Raw genomic sequence first — 22,901 nt, 5'->3', positions numbered from 1 at the left:
ATGGGACCCTTGCTATTTTTAATTTATCTAAATGATTAACCCGATGATGTTGACTATAACTGTGCGAGCATAATATTGTTGTCTTGTTGAGCTTCGACAGTGAAGAGTGTCAGTCGCTCGAATGTTCAGAGGCGGACCTCTGACCTTTTTTAAACGTAGACTAGGAGGTCTACGTTAAAAAAAAACAGGTTCTTTGAAAAGAAGACCGGAGTCAGAAATAACACTGAGCCAAGGGACGAACCATATATTGTGAGCCAAGCTTAACGAAATCGAAAGTCTACCTACAATAACAACAAAAACAATCTTGAAGATGTTAGAAATGTGAGTGTTGGCGGATGGATTGTCAGAACACTTCTAGAAGTCTATACATAGTCAAAGACCAGCTAGAGGTCCAAAATTACTCCGTGGGCACCCAATTGTTAAGACTATCCCAAAATTGTGCCACACGGACAGATGTGACTACATCATGGATGGAGGATTTTCTGATGAAACCAAGAATCTCTTGATTTGTTGAGGACGGACGTCGTAGAGTCCTAAGAAGGACATAGAGTTAAGATGAGGTTTGTTTTGAAGAAAATACGTCGTACAATGGGGGCTCTATCATGTTTTGGGCTGGCAAAGTTTCTGAACATCGTAAAGACTTAGTTTTCGTAGAAAATGGCACTCTAATTGACCAACGCTACATTAAGAGACCCCCAATACCTCAGATACAACCAGCATTAGGTGTTACAAAAAGCACTGTCGTATTTGTGGTCGACAATGGTCGAGCACACCGAGCGGTAGACGTCGACGGTAAATTAAGTGAAGTCGGGATCGGCCGCTTAGAATGCCCAGCACGAAGTCATGACCTAAATCCCATTGAATATCTATGGGACTTTCTAAACACGACGTGTTAGAGATGCCCAGATCGACCCAGCCACACAGAACATCCGAGAGATTAAAATTGCTATTTCGGCCGAATGGAACTTATAAAAAACCAAAGCATGCCACGAAGAATAGCAGTTATTTCAGACAATGGAGGCCACACTCAATATAATTATTTTATTGTTTGTAACTTTTAGTAAATAAAACTTTAGCTCCTAAGACTAATCATACGACATACCCTCTTTGAGTTCGGTTTTTTATGCAGCGTATATTCGTAGATTTCAAAGACAGATTAAATGCTGTCTATTTTCAACTTGATTTGTTAATAACGGTTGTTATATTATATGTGCTAATACATACGTTCGATACTATTTTCTAGACGTCACTCCGAATCGAAAGAGGTATCGCTCAATCATAAGGAGCTATGTTAAGAATTAACAGATTGTTTATGTAAAATTACGCGCGGAAAACCATAGAATTTAGGCGCGCCCGGGGCGAACGTGCCGGCGGGTCGATCTCTTCGCTGTTTTGTTTCTGAGACCAAAAACCAAAAAAAATCTGAGCAGCACAACAATAATATTGCGCTCGTCAACTTAAGCCATAAGATGTCTCATTTGCCCAGTGTTTCAGTAGCTACGGCACTCTTCAGACCGAAACACTACTACATGGTTGAGATACGAGATGAAATAAAGGCATTAAAGTACTTAAAAAATTTATTACAAAAATAACTTAAAAGAAACAGTTTGAATAAACATTAGATAAGTAATAGTAATAAGAAAAAATAACAAGTAGGTACAATTAATAATGACTATTCTAATGTTAGGTAAAAATATTGTTTTTGTTTGTCAGCTCTTTTATATATTTGTAGTGGCATGCCATAGACATGTGCAACATAATTTATTCTATTTAACAAACTTTTGTTTGAACTTTAAAGCATGTCATTTAAAGAACCATACAATTACGTGCATAAAAGTGAATATATTAACTTACATTAAATATTATAATAATATAAAACTAATATTTTTTGTTAGCAAGACCTAGAGTCCGTAATGATAGCAATACAACTCTTAATTATCTGACTTTGGTATGGAATGATCATTGATTTACATCGTGCTTGATGATAAAAAAAAAACAATATTAAAAAAAAACAATAAATGAACAGTTGTGCTTCTGGCAGTATAAAATCATTAGTCTTTAGATAAATAGATTATATAATAATTAGCTTATAAAACACTTAATAATCTTTTACTTCTATGTATATATAGTACTTTTAACAGGAAATACTTTTTTTTATTTAGCTGGCCTATAAACAATTATTAGGCAAGATGGTTGATTTTGAAAAAACTAACGATGTTACGAATTGAAGAATATATTCTTTGTTCTAAAACATTAATTCGCGCCAATCGCTTGCTTGTGTCAGCTTGTGTCATGGCGTGATGTCACTTCTTATGGATACCAATGTCAAATAAACGTCAAGGTCTTAATGTCAAAACTACATTTTTTAAAGTATTAATATTGGATTTAATGGTATTGGACGTTACATTTCTGGCTGTAATTTTTTATTTTATATTAAGAGAAATATAACGATTCTCATATTTGATTATTTAATAATTTTTCTTTGCACCTGATTATTTAAACGAAACCATAGATTGATTGATTTTTATTATCATCATGTCTGTAAAGTAATTTTCAAATTGTTTCATGATAACGGAAAGTCGTTTTCAGTAGGGCTTCTTGATGATTATTAAAGATCTCAATTGATTTTGCAAATAAGAAACAATTACAGGCGGTTGAGACTAGGATATATTGAAAGCTATGTCCTTTTTTGGATTACAAATGCACTTATTTTTAAATTTAAAACTATCATGGTTATACAATAGTGAATGGTGGTAATTACTTACTACCCGGTTACATTATCTCTTGACCTGACGTCGATGACGTCACATCGTCGCTTTGGTACGGTGTGCATAACAAGCATCATTAGTACATTATTATTAATAAATAAACAACGATTTATTTTATCTGTTATATAGATTGATGTAAAGATATTGTGATACTGATTATTAGTATAAATATGAAAAATCAATGAAAAAATCTGGGTTAATAACAAGAAGTAAGTATTTATTTTTCCGACAGAAATATTAACAATAGAAACTACAGAACTATTAACAACAAAAGTCAAAAGGTTACAATGATACTTTCAAAAACAAAGCAGTGATTGTACGAAAATATCACGATATGTACCTAGCGGTAATGAATCTGCGGACCGTACTGACGCAACAGGACCGCAAGGTGGTGAAAGGGCAACGGGAGGGGACTTCACGTTCCAGCGATGTCCAGAGATAATGTGGCCGTATAGTAATAGCTTATTCTATTATATAATTATTATGGTAGGAGTTTAGCCTCCACGCTGGGTCAACACAGCGTCAATTAGCAATATGGCTCCGTTGATGATGGCTAAGGATGCTTTGGCGAGATTCTTGTCTTTGAATTCGCTCTTACCATAGTGCTGGAATCTGGAAAAAATTATGACATTTATATTTAAGTAGGAATAACAGAAAGAGTTGCCACACTGAAACATACAGGGCAAGCCTGTAAGCCATTAAGTTGGCACAGCGACATCCCTTCTGCACGGACGCACGCCGAGAAAGGGAATATATTAATAGGTTTACTAGCTGACCGGACAGACGTTGTTCTGTACATAATAAACAAAATACTATTTTTCATATATTTATCAATAATCAATTATAATAATAATATAAGAAAAAAAACCAGAGATAAAAGCCACTACATTGACAGCATCAAAATGTTAATATCGTGGATTGTTTCAAATGACTTTAACAAATGAAACCTATTAAAATATAACACTATTTTAATGGTTTTATAATATCAGTTACGATTTCGTTCAAGCACTTCGTAAATTATGCGCACAAAGATAGTTTAGGTATTTATTCAAAATTTATAAAAAAAAAATAAGTAAGTAATGTATTTATTGTATTTACAAAATTAAAACCTGCTTCGTTTGATATTTGGGACAATTTAAAAGCAATTTTCAAGTTTTTCTTTACTGAAGCTGTTTATATCGTTAAGTTCTTTTTTAAGAAACTTCAAAAGCAATAACGGTTCTCACAATGTAACACGGCATCGTAAATTAGGTTTGTTTACTAGAACGTTCCAACAATGGCACCGGACATCCTTTTTAATCTAACTGGAGCAAGTTTCCTAAGTTGTAACTACCATTAATTACGCCGTTCTGGCGTAGTTTTGCCCATCTCCCGATTGAGCACGTTGACGGTTTCTGCTCGCTCCCACTAGTTATTTATGCAACTGTTGTGTATTAAGGGGTATTAAAACACGACTGTGGTGATAATATGAGTAGTATCACATGTGTGTTTTAATACCTAATTATCAACAGTTGCATACAAGACTTTATCTACACCCGTAATATGAAGCCTCTAAAAGATTCTGAAACAGTTAGCTTACTGCTAACATTAAAAAAGCCAGTCCTAGTAACCGTAATAGCATCCAAAGGAGTGTTGTCATGAAAACGGATGATATAATGTTGTACTGAATTTCAATACACTCGTTTAGATGATGTAATGGTAAATAGGACATTGGGTGTTTTAATGTTGGTAATAAGCTAACTGTTTTAGAATCTTTAATAGACGATTTAAAGCATGGGGGTTGCATGGGGGTGTATATAAACGTCTTGAAAAGTTCGTAAATTCTAAAACAGTCATAATTACCTGTCAATGATAACAGCACCACTCGCGATGAATAATCCAACGCCGACCAAAGAGTAGAAAATGTCGATACGCTTGTGGGACGGTGTTTGCATTATGTAACCTGAAAGTACAATTCAAAAAAATAATTATTTTAATACATATATATATTCCCGTGTCAGAGAAAGGCGGCAATCTAAACGCAACACAACACTCATAACGTGTAATTTTGCCATTTTTGGTCACTTTAAGAGTGGGAGGCTCCTTTGCACAGGATGATGGCTACATTATAGGTACCACAACGGCCCCTATTTCTGCCGTGAAGCAATAATGTGTAAGCGTTACTATGTTTCGGTCTGAAGGGTGCCGTAGCTAGTGAAACTACTGGGCAAATAACACTTGCCAACTTATGTCTCAAGGTGACGAGCTCAGTTGTAGTGCCGCTCAGAAAATTTATGTTTTTCAAGAATCCTGAGCGGCAGCAGATGGGCAGGGCATATCAATTGCCTTCAGCTGAACATCCTGCTCCTCTCGTCCCTTATTATCATAAAATAAATATATTCCTCTGGTGTTCATGCTGTAGTGCTTTCACACTACTTGCTTGGCTTCAAGGCATCGCTGTGATACTCATGTTCACTCACACACAAACACCTGTTTCCCAGGGGTAGGCAGATACAACAGAACGACACTTGCTTCTATCCTTACAAACCTTTTTTAAACTGACATACATGGACAAAAGATGAAGATTTTTACCTGCTGCAGCACCTGCGAAGATGATGAGGTATCCCACGAAGGTACCAGTGACCAGCATGCCAACATCAGCCTCCGCATTGTAGCTGTGGTAGTGGAGGGCGACACAGGAGCATGTCAGTGCCTGAAAACAACAAATATTGAACATTAATCTGTTTCCATCTGTTACTATGTAGGTACTTATACTGATCTTCAGCGGTGTCATTGAATGCGCAGAAGTCATGGTGTATAACCTCAGTTTTTTTCAATTGTTTCCCTTATTATCTATCTACTGTTTCTTGTTTATTAGAAACAATGGGAAATAAAAGAAAAATATAATCGCAAGCCCGCTTTAAGCTATTTACATATTATTGAAGTTATACTTCTTTAGGCGCGTTATGAAAAAATGATGAGTGAAATTTTAAGATGCGTGCGCATCACTGTAACACAAAAGTTGAAGTTTGTTGCTAAAATTTTGTGACGTTTGCGTAATTCGTTATTTTTTTCCGGTATCTTCGTCCATTATTAGGACAGGCAAAGGGTTCAAGCCCATACAGCCGTATCCATTATTAAATAATTAATTGTCAAAGCCATCGATGCAATATTTTTACAAAATTGATGTTTCTAAAAACGTAGAATAGCACGAGGAGTAAATCATTTTAATGATTTTTGCTTCGTTAGGCCAAAGAAGTATAACTTCTTGTGTGCATACAAAAGTACACACACTTTTATTACATATTACGCTATTTCCTCTCAGTTGCTGAATATTTTTTGTGGGAGTGTGTTCGTGAAAAGGGTCGGAATTCTGGTACAGGAACCCGGGTAAGCCCGCGCTACTTGATTTAACCAATGAGCACGCGCGGTGGCGGAGAAGTGGCTGTGCAATAGTTCCAATAAGTTTTGTTTTATTAACAATATTTACTCAAAATCATTATTTTTATTATAACTTTTCAAATAACATACCTAAGTAGGTACTAAATATTTCAATGTAGTATATTAGTCAGGGCCCACATATTATAACGAGTTCAGCAAGATAAGCTGTGGAATAAAAGGGCTTTTGTTCTTGGATAAGACCTTACAAGAGTAATTGATCCACCTTGATAGATTGCGTAGTAAGGTTAGATGTGCAGTTATGTTCTGCGGTCATATAGCATTGACAGTGGCCTTGATGGCCTCATGCCCATCCTTTTTAACCTTCACACCTTATAATAATAGAGGTTTAAAATATTTAAATATTAGCTGGAACTTTGGAGGACGACTACGATCGATCCTGCGCTCATCGTCCATCCCGTGCTCATCCAACCTACTCCAGCGATCTTGACCAGTTTATCGTTCCATCTAGTGGGGGACATACCCACACTGCGTCTATCGGTACGTGGTCGCCATTAGAGGACTTTACCGCCCCAACCTGTCCATCGAGCTATGTACCTTGCCCACCGCCACTTCAGTTTCGCTATGTCAATTAAATTGGTTCTCCTACGGATCTCCTTACTTCTGATTCGATCTCGGACATACATACAAACAAACTCCAATATTGTTTTAAGGACACACAGCAAGTATTCTAAAAAAATATTCAATGCATAGTTTTTGAAGTTATACTTCTTTAGGTGAGTAAAAAAAATAACGATGAGAGTGAAATTTTAAGACGCGCGTGTATCACTGTAACACAAAAGTAACAGGTTGAAGTTGGTTCCTTGGTTTATTCGTCAATTATTAGCACAGGCCTGGTTCTAGCCCATACAGCCGTCTTTATTATTTAATAATTAATTGTCAAAGCATCTTTACAAGATTTTTACAAAATTGTTCTTTCTAAAAACGTAGAATAAATCATTTTAATGATTTTTGCTTCGTTAGGCCAGAGAAGTATAACTTCTTGCGTGCATACATAAGTACACACACACTTTTTTACTTTATAATACGATTTCATTATAATATGTAACTATAGATATTAGATACACCGGCCATTGGGTTCGCGATAAGATGAAGGTATAACTTTAAATAATAGAATATTTAAGTCAACAAATAATTAAGAATCACTGGATAATCTTGCATATTTAAACCACTAGATATCCGTTGTGTGTAAGTGATTTACTTGTTCATCATGTAGGTACATGCGCTATTCGAAAACAGGATAACAATTGAGCGATATAGCTCAATCGACATAATGTCGGTCATTCGTAGTTGGAACTCGTTTGAAGGCTCAATTGGTCGCTATAAGGAAAAATGATGTCATCGACGTATTTTGAATGCAGGTCGCTCGCGAAGTGAGGAACGAGGTTATCAACTCAAGTTACACAACGATTAAAGCAGCTGTTAATTTTTTACGATGGCTTAAGGACGTAGCCATAGAATATACTAGCGTAAATACGACCTGACAGACGGATAATGCGTGAACAATCCTGATTTCTACGTTAAGCTAGTTTAATATTCAAAACACTAAGGGGGTTATTACAGCTGTAGCTGACTTTTTACGACTTTTCAATCAAAATCGGTTACATTAACAATAGATTCGATAGATTGAGATATGTTCTTCTCTCCTGCATGCATTGTTTGTCTATACCATAGATTTTCAACATGGGCGATAACGCCCCCTTGTGGGACTTTGGGTTTGAGACTTTCGTGGGGGCAGTAGAAGACCCAGAGAAAATTAGGGGGCATTGAGATGGCGCAGATGGGGCGTGGGTAGATTAAAAAATATAGTCTAAAAAGGCAAAAAAATACACGAAAATACTCTAGAAAAAAACATATTCTCAAAGTGGGCGGTGAGCAAAATAAGGTTGAGAAACTATGGTCTATACGCTGGTATATTGTATTCTATGAGGAAATCCATGTGTCATACATTTTTTGTTCTTCGTTGTCTTCAAATTCACGTTGGCGCAAATAAAAATGAAATTCATGGTATCTTATCGAAGTTGTAGAATGTCGAAGTTCAATATGACACTCGTACTTAAACCCAGATTTTTTCTTTGAATTTTCATCATTAAAATAATGATAATCCGTACCACAACACAACACATTTACTGGAGTGGAACACCTTTTTTTGTAAACCAATTCCAAAATTTCGTTTAGACACAATCTTACTAACTTAATATTATGACTTCCATCATGCATAATTTCATCATATTTTAAACAGGAAAATGATTATCAATGAATAACAAAATAAATGATTGTTGATTATTAAAACACGGCGATGACTATAACAATAACAGGATATGAATCACATTAAACTACTCATAACTAGACTACTAATAAAGTTTATTATAAACAAAATGGCGTCCAAATACCGAATTATTTTTCTCGCAGGAAGCGCTTCAGATGCTACGTGATTCTACGAAACAAATTGATAAATAAGTCATGACCTCAAGATTGTGCTATAATTATTTTGTTATGCCTTCACTTAATCTCTATCTAAAATAAAAAAATGTTTCGCACTATAAATGATTGTTGATTATTAAAACACGGCGATGACTATAACAATAACAGGATATGAATCACATTAAACTACTCATAACTAGACTACTAATAAAGTTTATTATAAACAAAATGGCGTCCAAATACCGAATTATTTTTCTCGCAGGAAGCGCTTCAGATGCTACGTGATTCTACGAAACAAATTGATAAATAAGTCATGACCTCAAGATTGTGCTATAATTATTTTGTTATTCCTTCACTTAATCTCTATCTAAAATAAAAAAATGTTTCGCGGTGTTTGTTACCAAACTCCTCCGTAACGGCTGAACCTGAAATTTATACGATATTCGGATTGATCTGTGAATCAGCCAACATCTATTTTTCACACCCCTAAATGATACGGGTGACCCCAAATACTTAATTTTTTTGTTATTTTTTTTATTTATGTAGTAATTAAATATATACGTTAATCTATGAAATCTATTTTCGTTAACGTAATAAATAACAGTTCATTTTTGCAGACACATCAAAAACTTATCAATAAAGAATTCTTAAACAGAATTCAATGGTTGATTCGTCAACAAATGTTATTTTAAGCAGATGATTACAAACCTTGTTCAATGATACCTACACGTAAAATAATAACGTTTAACTCAAGGCTGACCCCTGCTGGTGATGTTAACAATAATTACTGCTTTAGCGTGGGAAGCATTATATTAGCATTTCCAACATACACCTAAAGCATTCCTAAGAATATACCAGTCTTTATAGAATTTTCTTTTATTAACGCGAGAATTACACTTACATTACATTAAAAAAAAACATTTTAAAGGCATAAGTTACCATCCGTCCGAATTAATCCGGACATATCCGGACTTTTACACTCTAGTCCAGATTTACTCCGGCTCTCTAACTTGTCTGGATTTTGTTTTTAATTAGAATATAATAATAAAAGTACACTAACAAATATAAAATAAGTCTCTACTTTGACAAATCTAAACGAGATGAACTAAATAGTCCGGACTTTTATCGAAATAACAGACTTTCTGTCAGGACTTAAACTATAATATTTAAGGTACTTTCTCCCTCCATGTGGCATAGCCGTAGGAAGCCCTACATGTATAGAATAAATTTAAAAATATTGCAACAATTATATTTATTAAGGCACGTTTACACGGTGCGCCTAACCGTCTTCAAAACTGTGCATGAAACAGACGAAGCATGGATAATGTATTGAGGCGCGTTCTGAGCCATTTCTCGTGCACGATTACATTTCCAGCTATTTTTAAACACACCCAGGCGGATAACACGAAATCGAAAGCAACTTTTACTGGCGCGCCCTCGATTCCGTTCCTGTTTCGCTTGATTTCGCCGCGCAATCCAATTTATGGCCGTTTAAAGATAAGTGTAAGTAGTCAAACATGATGATATACTTAGTAAATAGAAAATAGTTCCAGTAAACGATTTATAAGCGTTTCTAGCTCAATAATTACAACTGTTATTCCTCACAATGGTGCCTCCGGTTCGATCTTCGCCCGTCACGTACCAATGTGATTTGGCTTTTCTAGAAATAATAATAATAACAAGCCGTTTTATTACGTACTAAAAAGCAATTCACATTTGAAAAACTGAAAATGTTAAGCTACAAACAAAAAAAAATGTCTCTTATTTCGGCGTGCCGATTGGCAAGGGTCTCCTCCAACGATTTCCACTCTTGTCTGTTTTGTTCTTCTCCAGTTAAATCCTTCTGTCAATTTTCTTCACCTTCCCACCTTGTAAACTGCCTTCCTCGTCTACTTTTGTCATCTCTTGGGTATCAAACTCTTATGCTTCATTTCCCCATTTTGTCTCGCATCACGTGTCCTGCCAATCTCCACTTTTGCTGGTCGATTCGTTTGATAATGTCGATAAGTTTCGTAATTTTCCTTAAGTCAGTGTTTCTAATCTTACCCTGTAGTTTATAACCGGTCAAATGCTCCATTGCTCCAGTAAGTTTTTCTCTCAATGCTTTGGTGAGGTGTTTTCGCAATTTTGCAGCTATGGCTCTTTATAAGGGCAGCAACAATATTGTGATTCCTCTCGTCATACCACCAAGTGACACGTATCTATGCTCGTTTCACCTCCTCTTCCATATATCAAATAGCTCTAACGACAATATGCAGAAGAAATGTTGAGGTAAGACTTAAAACATGGAAATGCTTTTAAGTAAGAAATGATAAATACACCTACTTCTTATCTATGAAAATAGTTTTAGTTGACTAATTCAAGATTGCGTCATTACTCATGGGTACTTATAACGTACAATTCTAGATAATTATCAATAATTTTAGGAACATTGTATATTGCTATGAGTAATGTTAAGTCCTTATTATCACCATCAGTTACTCATGTGGCGTAATTCCCACATAGCAATTCCAAAGAAATTTTTGTTTAAGCATTTTCTTCAGGCGATGTTACCAATATTACACCTCGAATTGAAGAGAGCTTGGGCAGGTAGATAAATTCGAATTCAAAATTTTTTATTCAAAATAGGATGAGAAACCACATTTTTTTATGGAATAGGAGGACAAACGAGCGTACGGGTCACCTGGTGTTAAGTGATCACCGCCGCCCACACTCTCTTGCAACACCAGAGGAATCACAAGAGCGTTGCCGGCCTGAAACTTATTGAAAGTCAAAAAAACTACCACCCATTCTAAAATTAATGCCTCAGGCCTGAGAAGAATAGGCGCAAAGAATGGGCGCAACAAACTCAGCGGGCTTGTTTTTTCATCAAAAATATGTTTTACAATTAAAGTTACATTTACAAAGTAACATTGTACAATTAAACTTATTATTTAATAGCCTGAGGGCGGTCGCTCCATTCCAAATCTGTGGTATCATTAAGAAAGTTATTTATGTTATAGTAACCTTTACCACATAAACGTTTTTTAACAATTCTTTTGAATAACGTAATACTTTTGTTTTGAACATTTTCTGGGATCCTGTTGTAAAAGCATATACATGGCCCCACAAAAGACTTGTTAACTCGACTTAGTCGAGTAGTAGGCATTATAAGCTTATGTCTGTTCCTGGTGTTGGATGGGTGCATTGGTCTAGCAAGGTAGGGGCACTGTAGGTATCTCACTAGTCGTAGTTGCACTGTAGACCGACAGTGCAATATAAGATGTATGAAACGATGGAACTTGGAATATGCAATCTTAAGACTGCCTACCGTAAATATTGAGATTGGTATTTTGTATATAATGTCATAAGAAAAAAATTTATGGATGGGTATTAAATAGATGTTTGGTTAAAGAATAACCGAACCAAATAAAACTAAATTAACTTTAACACTGGTCCTATATTATTTATATAAGTTCATAGCAAGGTAGGCACTGCCTACTTGCCTATAGAATATATATATATATATTGCCTATAATCCATATTTTATAAAAGAAAAAAAAAACCCGCTGAGTTTCTTGCGCCCATTCTTCAGAGGCAGTCTCTTTTTAATGGGTGGTAGTTTTTGACGTTCAATAAGTGATTTTAAATCCTATTTTGAATAAAAATATTTGAATTTGATTTTGAATATGATATGCACGCCCTGCCGGAAGACCTATGATGTTATTACCTTAGAGATGTTGACAATTTTCTGAGAGTCTTACAGTAGAAGGACAAACATGCGTAGGTACGTGTTACCTGATCGTAACGGATATTTGCAACACCACAGTATTAATTACAGCGACTCATGACCAATATATACATACTGTTTTAAGACAACATTTATATATTACTAGCTGACCCGACAGACGTTATAACGACGACCGTACAGAACGTATATAATAAATAAAATAATGTTTTTATTTGAATTTGTCGATAATATATCATAACATCAAAAATTACTTCGTAAAATATGCACCCTGCTGTTGTAATGAAATTGTTTCACAGCAGAACTGTCAAACAGTGCGTCAATAAATTCTCTCATAGAAATTATGTATGGACACATCAAAGGAAAAACGATTTTGTTGTTTTTATTAAATTTAGCAGCATTTTCCTTTTTATTCAAACCTTTTAAACCTTCCCTGTACTTCCACAAATAATTCAAGACCAAAATTAGCAAAATCGGTCCAGCCGTTCTCGAGTTTTAGCGAGACTAACGAACAGCAATTCATTTTTATATATATAATTACAAGTCAAAGTCAAATAAACTTTTTTCAAATAGGCTTAAGTTAAGCTCTTTGGAATCGTCATTATAGATAATCTTAATCTTAATATATATAAATCTCGTGTCACAATGTTTGTCCTCAATGGACTCCCTAAACTAATGAACGGATTTCAATGGGGATTACTTCATGGAGTGCAGTTTAGTCCAACTTAAGAGATAGGATAGTTTTTATTTCGATTTGGGACCCATAATTATTTTTATTTCCAATATTTGTACGGAGATCTTTTCTGTGAGAAAATTTATAGACGCACGGTTTGACAGTTCTGCTGTGAAACAATTTCAATACAGTTAACAACAGGGAGCAATAACGTTCTATATTATGTATGACAGGGAGCATATTTTTCTATATTATAATTCTCAGTGTTATGAAATATCATTGACAAATTCATAAAAAAAACAGTATTTTATTTATTATGCACAGAACAACGTCTGTCGGGTCAGCTAGTATAAGTATATAAATTACGTGACACGTTGTTTGTCCGCGATGGACTCCTAAACTAATGACCGGATTTTAATAGGGATTACTCCATCGAGTGCAGTTTTGTCCAACTTGAGAGATAGGATAGTTATTATTTCGATTTGGGTCCCATAATTATTTTTATTTCCAATATTTGTTTTGTATGGACATATTTTCTGTGAGAGAATTTATTGACACACGGTTTGACAACAAGGAGCATTTGTTACTAAATAATTCTTGATGTTTTGAAATATTATTGGCAAATTGCTATAAAACAGTATTTTTTTATTATCTACGTCTGTCGGGTCAGCTAGTTAATTATTTATACTGAATCTATCACGTTTCCCCCTTCACGGCTTCGCTAGTTATTCCATATTTAAAAGTGTTCGTCTTTATCTTACCTTTGTCAATACATAATTACATGACAGGCAGAAGTAATTTTAAACTGGGATTAGTTTTTCATTGCGTTTATAATAATAACACAGAGTATAGAGTACGCTAAAATACTCTTGTTACATACTCATTGACATAATACCAATAAATACTTTCATTTTCCTGTGCTAAATGTAGTTGGTACCCAAAACTATAAAACTTGGGCGTTTCGGATCGCAGCTATAATAAAGAAAAAAATAATAATTAGCTAAAGCCAGCTCAAAATATAGTAAGGTGATGAATAAAAAACATTTTTCTTTTCAATATAAATACATGATACTCTTTTTATTAAAATGTTCTCTTTAAAATAGGGTTGCGGGTTAGGGTTGTCTCACACATTGCCCTTCCCCGCAACACCACCCGCTACCCGCTGACATCTTTAGCACACCGTCCCAGCACCGTATGTCACTCCGTGGGACGGTCGCGCACCAAGTTGTCGGGCGAATAGGTATCGGTAGATGTATACCGCAGCGGTGCCTTATAATGCCACGAAGCAGTAATGTGTAGCCACTATTTTGTACTTCGTTTCGAGGGGCGTCATAGCTAGTGAAATTGCTGGACTAACAAGACTTATGTCTCAAGGTAAAGAGAGCAATGCGTTCCAAAATTTTGGGTTTTTTTTAAATATCTGAGCGGCACTGCATTGTAATGGTCAGGGCGTAACATTTAGCATCTATTTATTTAACACAAATTACTTACTTAAATATACATAAGTACTTATAGACATCCATGACTCGGAAACAAACATACATATTCAAATTTCATCATATAAATGTTGTTAACCTTTAATCGAAACCGGGACCTCTTGCTCAGTGGGCAGGGTCACTAAACACTGGGCTATATGGGTCTTCATTGAATTCATTGATTCTTTTCCATAAAAAAAAACCTAGTGAAGACTGCCTAGGTACTAGTGCTGTATTAGGTACAAGCAGTTAACACGAATTGTTAATTATCATTAAAAAATTCAGTCAATTTCGTATTCATAAGTAATTAGTTACGATTGAGTTCAACAAACTAAAGGTGCAATATACTGTAATAATGAAATTACTTTAAATTTTTAGCTCATCGTTAATAGTTTTGGTACCTATGATAGCTACCATAAAGCAGAGTTTTCACAGTTCGATTACGCTCGATTTACTACTCGATACTCGAATAGTGTTAGTACGTGACAGAGTGCTCGTACAGTGAAAATCCCGCTTAAAAGTATATAATATTAACACGGGGTTCCAGAAACGACCTACCTATATGACGTAATGCTTCGATCCTTCTTGGTAATTAACTAAAGTAAATTAGTAACTGCACAATTTTATATTTTTATGTACCTAACAGTCTTATTAGAGAAGCAATATATATAAAAATAATTTGTAGTAACTTATGATCTTAGATACCTACTTAATTATACGTCTAGATAGGACCTCTTGTTGCTAGACAACCGATGAAAACACGCGGGGTTTATTACTGTAGTGTGCGTGACAAACTACGTCTTACACTCGCGCGTTTTGTGTAAGTGTGCGTGTATTGCTCAAAATAGAGGTTAACTGTAAACCTAAATTTTTTAAACGTTTTCACAGCTGTCACAGTCTATCTAGACGTATAATTAATAATCTAAGTAAATGATCAATCATAATATTAGGTAGGTATGTACTATAAAGTATGTAGGTACGTAGCTACTCACTAACTTAGAAATTCTATAATTCCTGTTTGCTTGTGGCCAATTCTTGTAACATAATAATAGTAGGTAACTTGGAGGTGAAGCGTAATTAATCGACATATATGTACCTACTTAGTAAACAGTTTTAAAAAAGTTCTGATCATCAAAGTATGGGCAAATATTGAAACGTTGATAGGTACTTCAATCAACAATATACCTAGTAAAGGCTTGGAAACGACCAATAAAGAAGATAGTATCGTTTGTAGGTATTGGTCTGGTTGGCTTGGAGATAAGACGCGAGTCGCGACGGCCACGATATTTTTGTGAAATGCTATCGCAATCGAACAGTAAACAAAACGTCCATAAAGACAGTAATTGTATTTTACTAGGCCTTAAATAGTAAAAGTACCTTTTTAAAATCTTGTCTGTATTCAACAAAACTTGAGTTTGCATTTGCGTTGCACCAAAGAATAGGTATATATAAAATTACAAGTAGTCGCACGGGCAGTTAAAATCTAAACATAAACCATAATGTAAATAAAACAAATGAAATATAGGTACAATATTAATTTTTATGAGTTCCATTAAGACTACATCCGTAGACAAAATAATTTAAATTACTTTTCTTTATACTTATCTACAGGTAGGTAGGTAACTACGCAACAAAAAACAGTTCGAGAATCTTACACCTGTTTCTAGAAGGTTTTTTCCACGCCAATACACTATTTACACGACTATAATACTAGGTTAAACACAAAATAAAGTTTTAATCGTACATCTTCAAATAAACACTGTTATTACTAAAAAAACCGGTTCTCAGTTTTCACTACTACTAGGTACCTACCAACGCAACAACTGCGCATTCGTAAAACTAAGGGAATAATTTATCAAATAATATTACCTGTGGTCATTAAACTTACCAACTCCAAGAACTTAATGATCGATAATCTGCTGATCGCCATTATCACAAAGTACACAAGCTTGTTTATACTTTACTGAGACGGAGTTGTTTCGACAACAAATTGTACGCGCGGACGAAGCGAGAACTTATTCAGAATGACGAATATATTGTTGAATGAGATCATAGTAAGGTGACCATGATTCTTACTAATGCAGGATATTCAGTAATACGATGACGCCATTCTTAAAATTGTGTCTAGCTATGTTAGTTGTCAGGTGTTTGTTTGACGTTGGTCTAAACTTATTTGAATGTGTTTGTTTATCAAACAACAAGTTGCAGGTTGAAAAAAGGTTGTTTAAATTTTAGTATGAAAAAAATAGTATTTAATATTCTATTTTTTACTCGGGTAGTCTGGCTTCTCCAAAGTACATTTTTCATTTGCCTAACATATATCACAGAATTCATAATAAATTAATAAAATGAATACATTTAATAAATGATATCCATATCTATACCTAGACTTAATAATAAGTAGGCATTAGAGTAGAATATTATAATTTTATGAAATCAGCACTGATACCGGCACTATGTACTTTGCCCTGAAGGATGAATTAGGAAGAAAAAAGCAATTGTGTGGTATTATGAAACCACGATGCAAGTGATACTTTTTTTTCATAAAGTAATATTATAATAATATCAGCAGTATAATCGGAAGAAAATAAAACTAATTTAATTTTTCATGTTTGGGGTTCGAGCCCAAGCTCCCTCTTGAGAACCAAAGCTTAAATCTGTCGTATTAGACTTCAACTTCACCTCTATTCCGCGACTCCCTGTAATACGACATGCTCTTGTTGGGTAATTATACAAATATTACTAGGGCTTTTATATCGTAAATAGATGTGTCAGAGCTATTTGCAACGTCCTACCTGATGAGTCTTGCAAACCTCTGTTTGGGAAACTTGGACTATTACCACTTGCATTTCTTTCTATCTATGAACTGCGTGTATTTGTTAAATTCAGTAGTTATTTATTTTAGAAAGTTTGTGACACAGGACCCCAAACTAACCTAACCCTCAAAGAACAGCAGGATCATCGCAAATAAAGTATTGTGGTTTATGAATTAACATTAATTAACCTGTTGCACCTTTTTCAATGGCACCTCCCACTTATGTAAACTCATCATAGTGGATGCATTGGATCCATTATAATGAGTGGATGGATGTTAGATGGTCTTTCAAGTATAAGTCTCGGAGTCACCGAGAACTGCTTGTTCTGAGCATGGTCGAAAAAATACCATCCAGTCTGCTCAACATGTAAACATGCAAGGAAAATAAGGCTCGTAAAACTCATGAATTATTATGGTTTGGCATGAATTGTATACAGTGCAATATATAAACGCGGTACTGTAAGTATACCAAAATAGACGATAGTTTATAAGTGTTTAATTAATAATATATGAAACAAATAATAAACCAAATCTGTATTATGAATAAAATGTTGTGAAATATCGTGAAAATATTATTGTTAAACATAACCTACAATCAGTTTTACGATTGTATATAGCTACTAGCTGACCCGGCAAACGTTGTTTTGCCATATAAATTATTTTTAGAGTAAGACCGTTTCTTGGACATTGCAAAATTACTTTATTTTTCTAAAATAAAAGAATTATTTTTAAATAAATGTAGCCTAAGTTACTCGTTTTACAACAGCTACCTACCAATAAAAGTCCCGTCAAAATCGATCCATTTCAGAGATTAGCCGGAACAAACAGACAGACAGACAGATAAAATTTAAAAAAAAATTATTTGATTTATATACCGTATATATATTCATATATAGTAAGAAACGATTATTTCAATATTACAAACAGACACTCCAATTTTATTTATAACTTTATTGAATGTATGGTGTTTGTAGGGTAGTAGTACCGCGCCCTCCCCTCCTTCACCTGTCTGGCAATGACATCATCCACGCAAACATTGTTGTGAGTTGTGACTTGTGACACGCGAGTGGCAACTTCAAAATATCCAATCATAATAATTATAATGAAGGTCAAACATTGTATATATCGAGAATTATTGCTTAAAATGTGTAACGAGGTTATTTTGGTCCGCTGACTAAGCTTAGTAAATAAGTATACACAGACGATTATTGAGAAAAAAATAATTGAGTTTTGTAAGGAGTTGAGGGCACAATATAAGTCGGGGATCTAGTTAGTTCTTACTCTGTGGACAGCTCGATATATTAGCGTTGCGTACAGATTCTGTCTGGCTTCTGCTCTGTCCCGTGGAATGTTCCGAAGGGCTATTTTCCTGATTCCTGCCGCGGAATATAGGTACCTACGCCACGGACGCATCTTTGTCAGTTGCCATCTATGTGTATGCTTAAATAATGATGATGATTTGACGGGTTAACAAGTCTAGATAGACTGTGAAGTATGTAGATCATGTGAAAACATTGAAAAAAATAGCGGCGAACAGTTGTCTGTATTTCTGTCAATCTGTATTTTCAAACGCACTCACACTAAAACAAAGTGACGTACTATATCGCTAGTGTAAGATCGCTGTTATGCACACTAAAGTAATAAACCTGGCCTGTTGTCATGCGTTGCCTAACAGCAAGAGACTCTATCTAGACATATAATTTATCTAAGTGTGCATAGTGTTCTTTGACGACTTTACTAAGAAACTTTCTCACACGTAGATAATTTTTTATGTCTCTGGTGTTGCAAAATAACATGAGCGGCAAATATGACCACCTACCATCAGATTCAACCCACCAGGCTTTTCCTCCAGAAAAACACTACCTATATTTGAAACCACACCTTGAATTACTTCAAAGATACACAAACTGTTGTATAACATCATAAAATAATAAAAATGTGTAAGCACGCAAGAAGTTATACTTCTTTGGCGTAACAAAGCAAAATCCTTAAAATTATTTATACCTCTTGCTAAGTATTCTACCTTTGTAGAAAGGACAATATTGTAGAAATCTTGCAAAGATGGCATTGACAATTATTAAATAACGAATACGGCTGTATGGGCTTGAGCCCTTTGCCTGTCCTAATAATGGACGAAGAAACAAAAAAAAATGACAAATGTCGCAAACGTCAGAAAATTTTAGGAACCAACTTCAACCTGTTACTTTTGTATTACAGTGATGCGCGCGCATCTTTTTCAAATTTCACTCTCATCGTTTCTCATTTTTTCATTAAACGCGTCTAAAGAAGTATAACGTCAATAATAAGCCGACTAAACTCAAAGTTTACAAATTACAATTAAGTCATGGCTTACGTAGCACGCTAAACGATACGTCCTTCTACGCGTATGGTGTGAGACCTCATTGAGATGAAATAAGACATGTTCATTAATTAACAAGATATTTCTCATGTGTTCGCTAATATACGGTGTTTATGAAGCTTTATTTTTAAATGTAGCTATGTAGGTACTTCATGTTGTGAAGAACAGTCTGAGTGAAACTTGAAAGATAAGTATCTATTGTAAAGATACATAGGCTGTTACCTAATATTATAACTTCCGTTATGTTTTAATGTGAGTGTGTTTTGTAGGTAGGTATTACTAATCTCTACTATTTACCACTGGACTGGCGGCTGTCAAAGTGCTTTTGTGCCTGTTTGGTATTCGCCATTTTGGCGCTGGTGGCCATGTAGCGAGAGTCTGCGGAACTAAAACTAATGTTTAAAACCACAGCTAAACAAACATAATTAGGAAAATATTTACAAAAAAAAATGTGTTCTTTATTACGTTGATTCCTGAAGTATAAATAACACGGAAAAAGACCGAAATTAATTAAAAATGCAAAAATACTTCAAAGCATTGTACGTTTCTCTCGCAGCCATTTGTATTATACGACAAAATTTGTTCTCTGGACGCTCACGAGTGGCGCTTCAAATAGGCACAAAAAATTTGCTGTCAAACATATGGAACAGCCTGTCCAGTGGTATTTAAACAGGTCATTGGTAGGTTTACTAATGACCAATGTCAAAAAGCAGTCCTTTTCAACATAGTTATACCCACAGAGTGGGGATGGATACTGGAAGATAAAAAATAAAAATGATTTACTTTCCGTAAACATTTTATTGAATTTATCAGGTCAACGTGGACGACAATAATATTAATGGAATTTCAAAATGACCTGCGGTAAACTTGAAAATAACAAACTTTTTTAGTACAGCAAGAAAAAATGTCAATTAGAACAATATTCTAAATATATAATAAGAGCAATAGCTTACCAGTGACCAAACGATGGCATAAAAAGAGATCATAAACCTATCACAGAATATGTTCCTGCAGTCTCAAAAATAGAACGATAAAACTTGGCAATATCATAAAAATACCACTTCGTCTTACAAGACCAACATAGTAAAATTATCTTGATTCCGAAGTCCATGCATTAAGATGAAGGTGGAAAAAGCGGTAGATAACAGTTTGGATTTTAAACATAAATAAAATTGTATAATCATCATAAAATAAACAATATTTATTAATAATTCACAATTCGAATTGTTCTATTAGATCTATCCGATCAACAATTTAAAATTATCATCCTAATAATATACACCCGCTATACAAGTTAAAAAAAATCTAGCGGGCACACATTGTACACGTTTTATTAAAGACTAGCTGACCCGGCAAACGTTGTTTTGCCATATAAAGTATAATTCACGCGATAGTTTTATAAGTAATAAAATATTGCCTGTACATCATTTTGTTCTATTGTCAATAGTTTTTGCAGCGCACGCAAAAATAGGTTTTCGATTTTACACCTTGTGTTACAAAATAGCAATTTTATTACGGATCCCTAATTTTGAAAAAAAAAAACATAGCCTATAGCCTTCCTCGATAAATGAACTACCCAACACTGAAAGAATCATTCAAATCGGACCAGTAGTACCAGAGATTAGCGCGTCCAAACAAACAAACAAACACTGCAGCTTTATAATATTAGTATAGATATTCCCCCTTATTCATAATGGTCCGCTAACTTTAAACAGCCGCTTAGGAGTTTTTTCTCATTCTGACTTAGGTCAATAGAAGAAGACAGAGTGAGAATTATCAGTGCTTTAAGTTAGCAGACTATAATAAATCCTTCATACATTACTTAGTTCACTTCATTCTACTTAATATTATTATACTATAATAACAATACAAGTAATGGAACATACACGATATTTTTCTGGACAAACAACACCAAATACATCAAAATAATTTTCAAATATTCACAATGCTTTTGAAAATAATCGCACCACTAATCCCGTAGGATAAGTAGTGTTTCTAATAGTTAATTAAAATATTTTATATTATTTTAGTTGTCACTAGCATTAAACTAGGCCGGGCCTGTATTTTAATACTAGTTACTTCCAGATACATTGTTTTTTACAGATAACTTCAATACATAAAAGCGTATATAAGAATTTAACTTATGGAAAAAAAAAAAATTTTAACAGTTCTACGAGAAAATAAATAACATTTGTCTATCATACATATTACTGGTTAGTACTTGAGCGGTCAGTAATAAAATTGAGGGTATACTTAAAAACATTTGGGTTGACTACAAAGACTGTTGACTTGGGGACTATTATGAAGGGGGATTGAGTTTTAAAACCAATTTATATTTCAATTTGAATTAGTATATTTAGTTATCTTAAACATACTTAAAAGTATTATGTTGTAAGCATTTGACGGTTAAAAAAGGCTCCTGTTAAAATTAATTGATTTCTGGTCTCAATACCAGCTACTATACTAATAGTTACTTGTTGAGTTCATTAATAATATTCATTGTCAAAAATTACAAACATGTTGTAAAACACATAAATTACTACCCGAGGCGAATAAGGACCGAAAGTAAACAAGAATAAAATAATAAATTATTGATCATTCTTATTTTCAAGACTAAAAAGAATTATTTATATATATAAATATATATCTATAAATAATTTATTGTGTGGGACGAAACTTCGCGAGGCGAATGAGGGACAAATCACTCAAATTTATAAATAAAAATAAATAGATATAATTATGGATTTAAATATCATAATATCGAGTCTACTTCTAAGTTGTACCTCTTTTTATTATCCGTGAAAAAAGCCTTTGAAATTTTGAGGTGTATTTAATTAAATTTTTAATTAGATATTTGATACTTTTCAGTTTTTGAAGTCAGTTTTTTGAACTTTTCGAACTTTTGCTTTAAAATTGTCACTAAAGAGACTAAGCCGAAATATTATTTAACTGTAGAAAAATGCTAACCGTCATTCACGATGAACTAATAATATAAATTGCTTAACGAGCAAACATATAAATAAAAAAAAACATATTTAACATGGGGCAATGCTGCCGATATTTTCAATATCATCTTTGTAGTTTGTGCTGCTTTGTGATTTATAACCGTGGTCCTAAAGTCTCATTTAGAGAAAAATTTAAGGAAATAAATATCTAAACTGTAGCCTGTCAATATATTCTTGATAATGTTATGTATGTACATTGCCACTTAGGTGAATTTGC

General features: G+C 34.1%; 1 protein-coding gene across 1 annotated transcript; it reads right to left on the bottom strand.

Annotated features, from left to right (window-relative positions):
- Nucleotides 1-1,563: 1,563 nt before the first annotated feature.
- LOC126978644 (uncharacterized) lies at nt 1,564-16,555 on the bottom strand. Its single transcript, XM_050827636.1, has 4 exons — nt 16,394-16,555; nt 5,340-5,460; nt 4,611-4,710; nt 1,564-3,380 (listed from the first exon to the last, which is right to left on the bottom strand). Exons 1-4 carry the CDS (start codon nt 16,433-16,435, stop codon nt 3,263-3,265), a joined length of 381 nt encoding a protein of 126 aa, XP_050683593.1. The 5' UTR covers nt 16,436-16,555; the 3' UTR covers nt 1,564-3,262.
- Between the last annotated feature and the right edge of the window lie 6,346 nt (nt 16,556-22,901).

This window comes from Leptidea sinapis, chromosome Z (genome assembly GCF_905404315.1).
Source record: "Leptidea sinapis chromosome Z, ilLepSina1.1, whole genome shotgun sequence".
Taxonomy (NCBI): Eukaryota; Metazoa; Arthropoda; class Insecta; order Lepidoptera; family Pieridae; genus Leptidea; species Leptidea sinapis.
The sequence above is the reverse complement of the archived record's forward strand: the minus strand, read 5'-3'. Positions and strand labels throughout refer to the sequence as shown.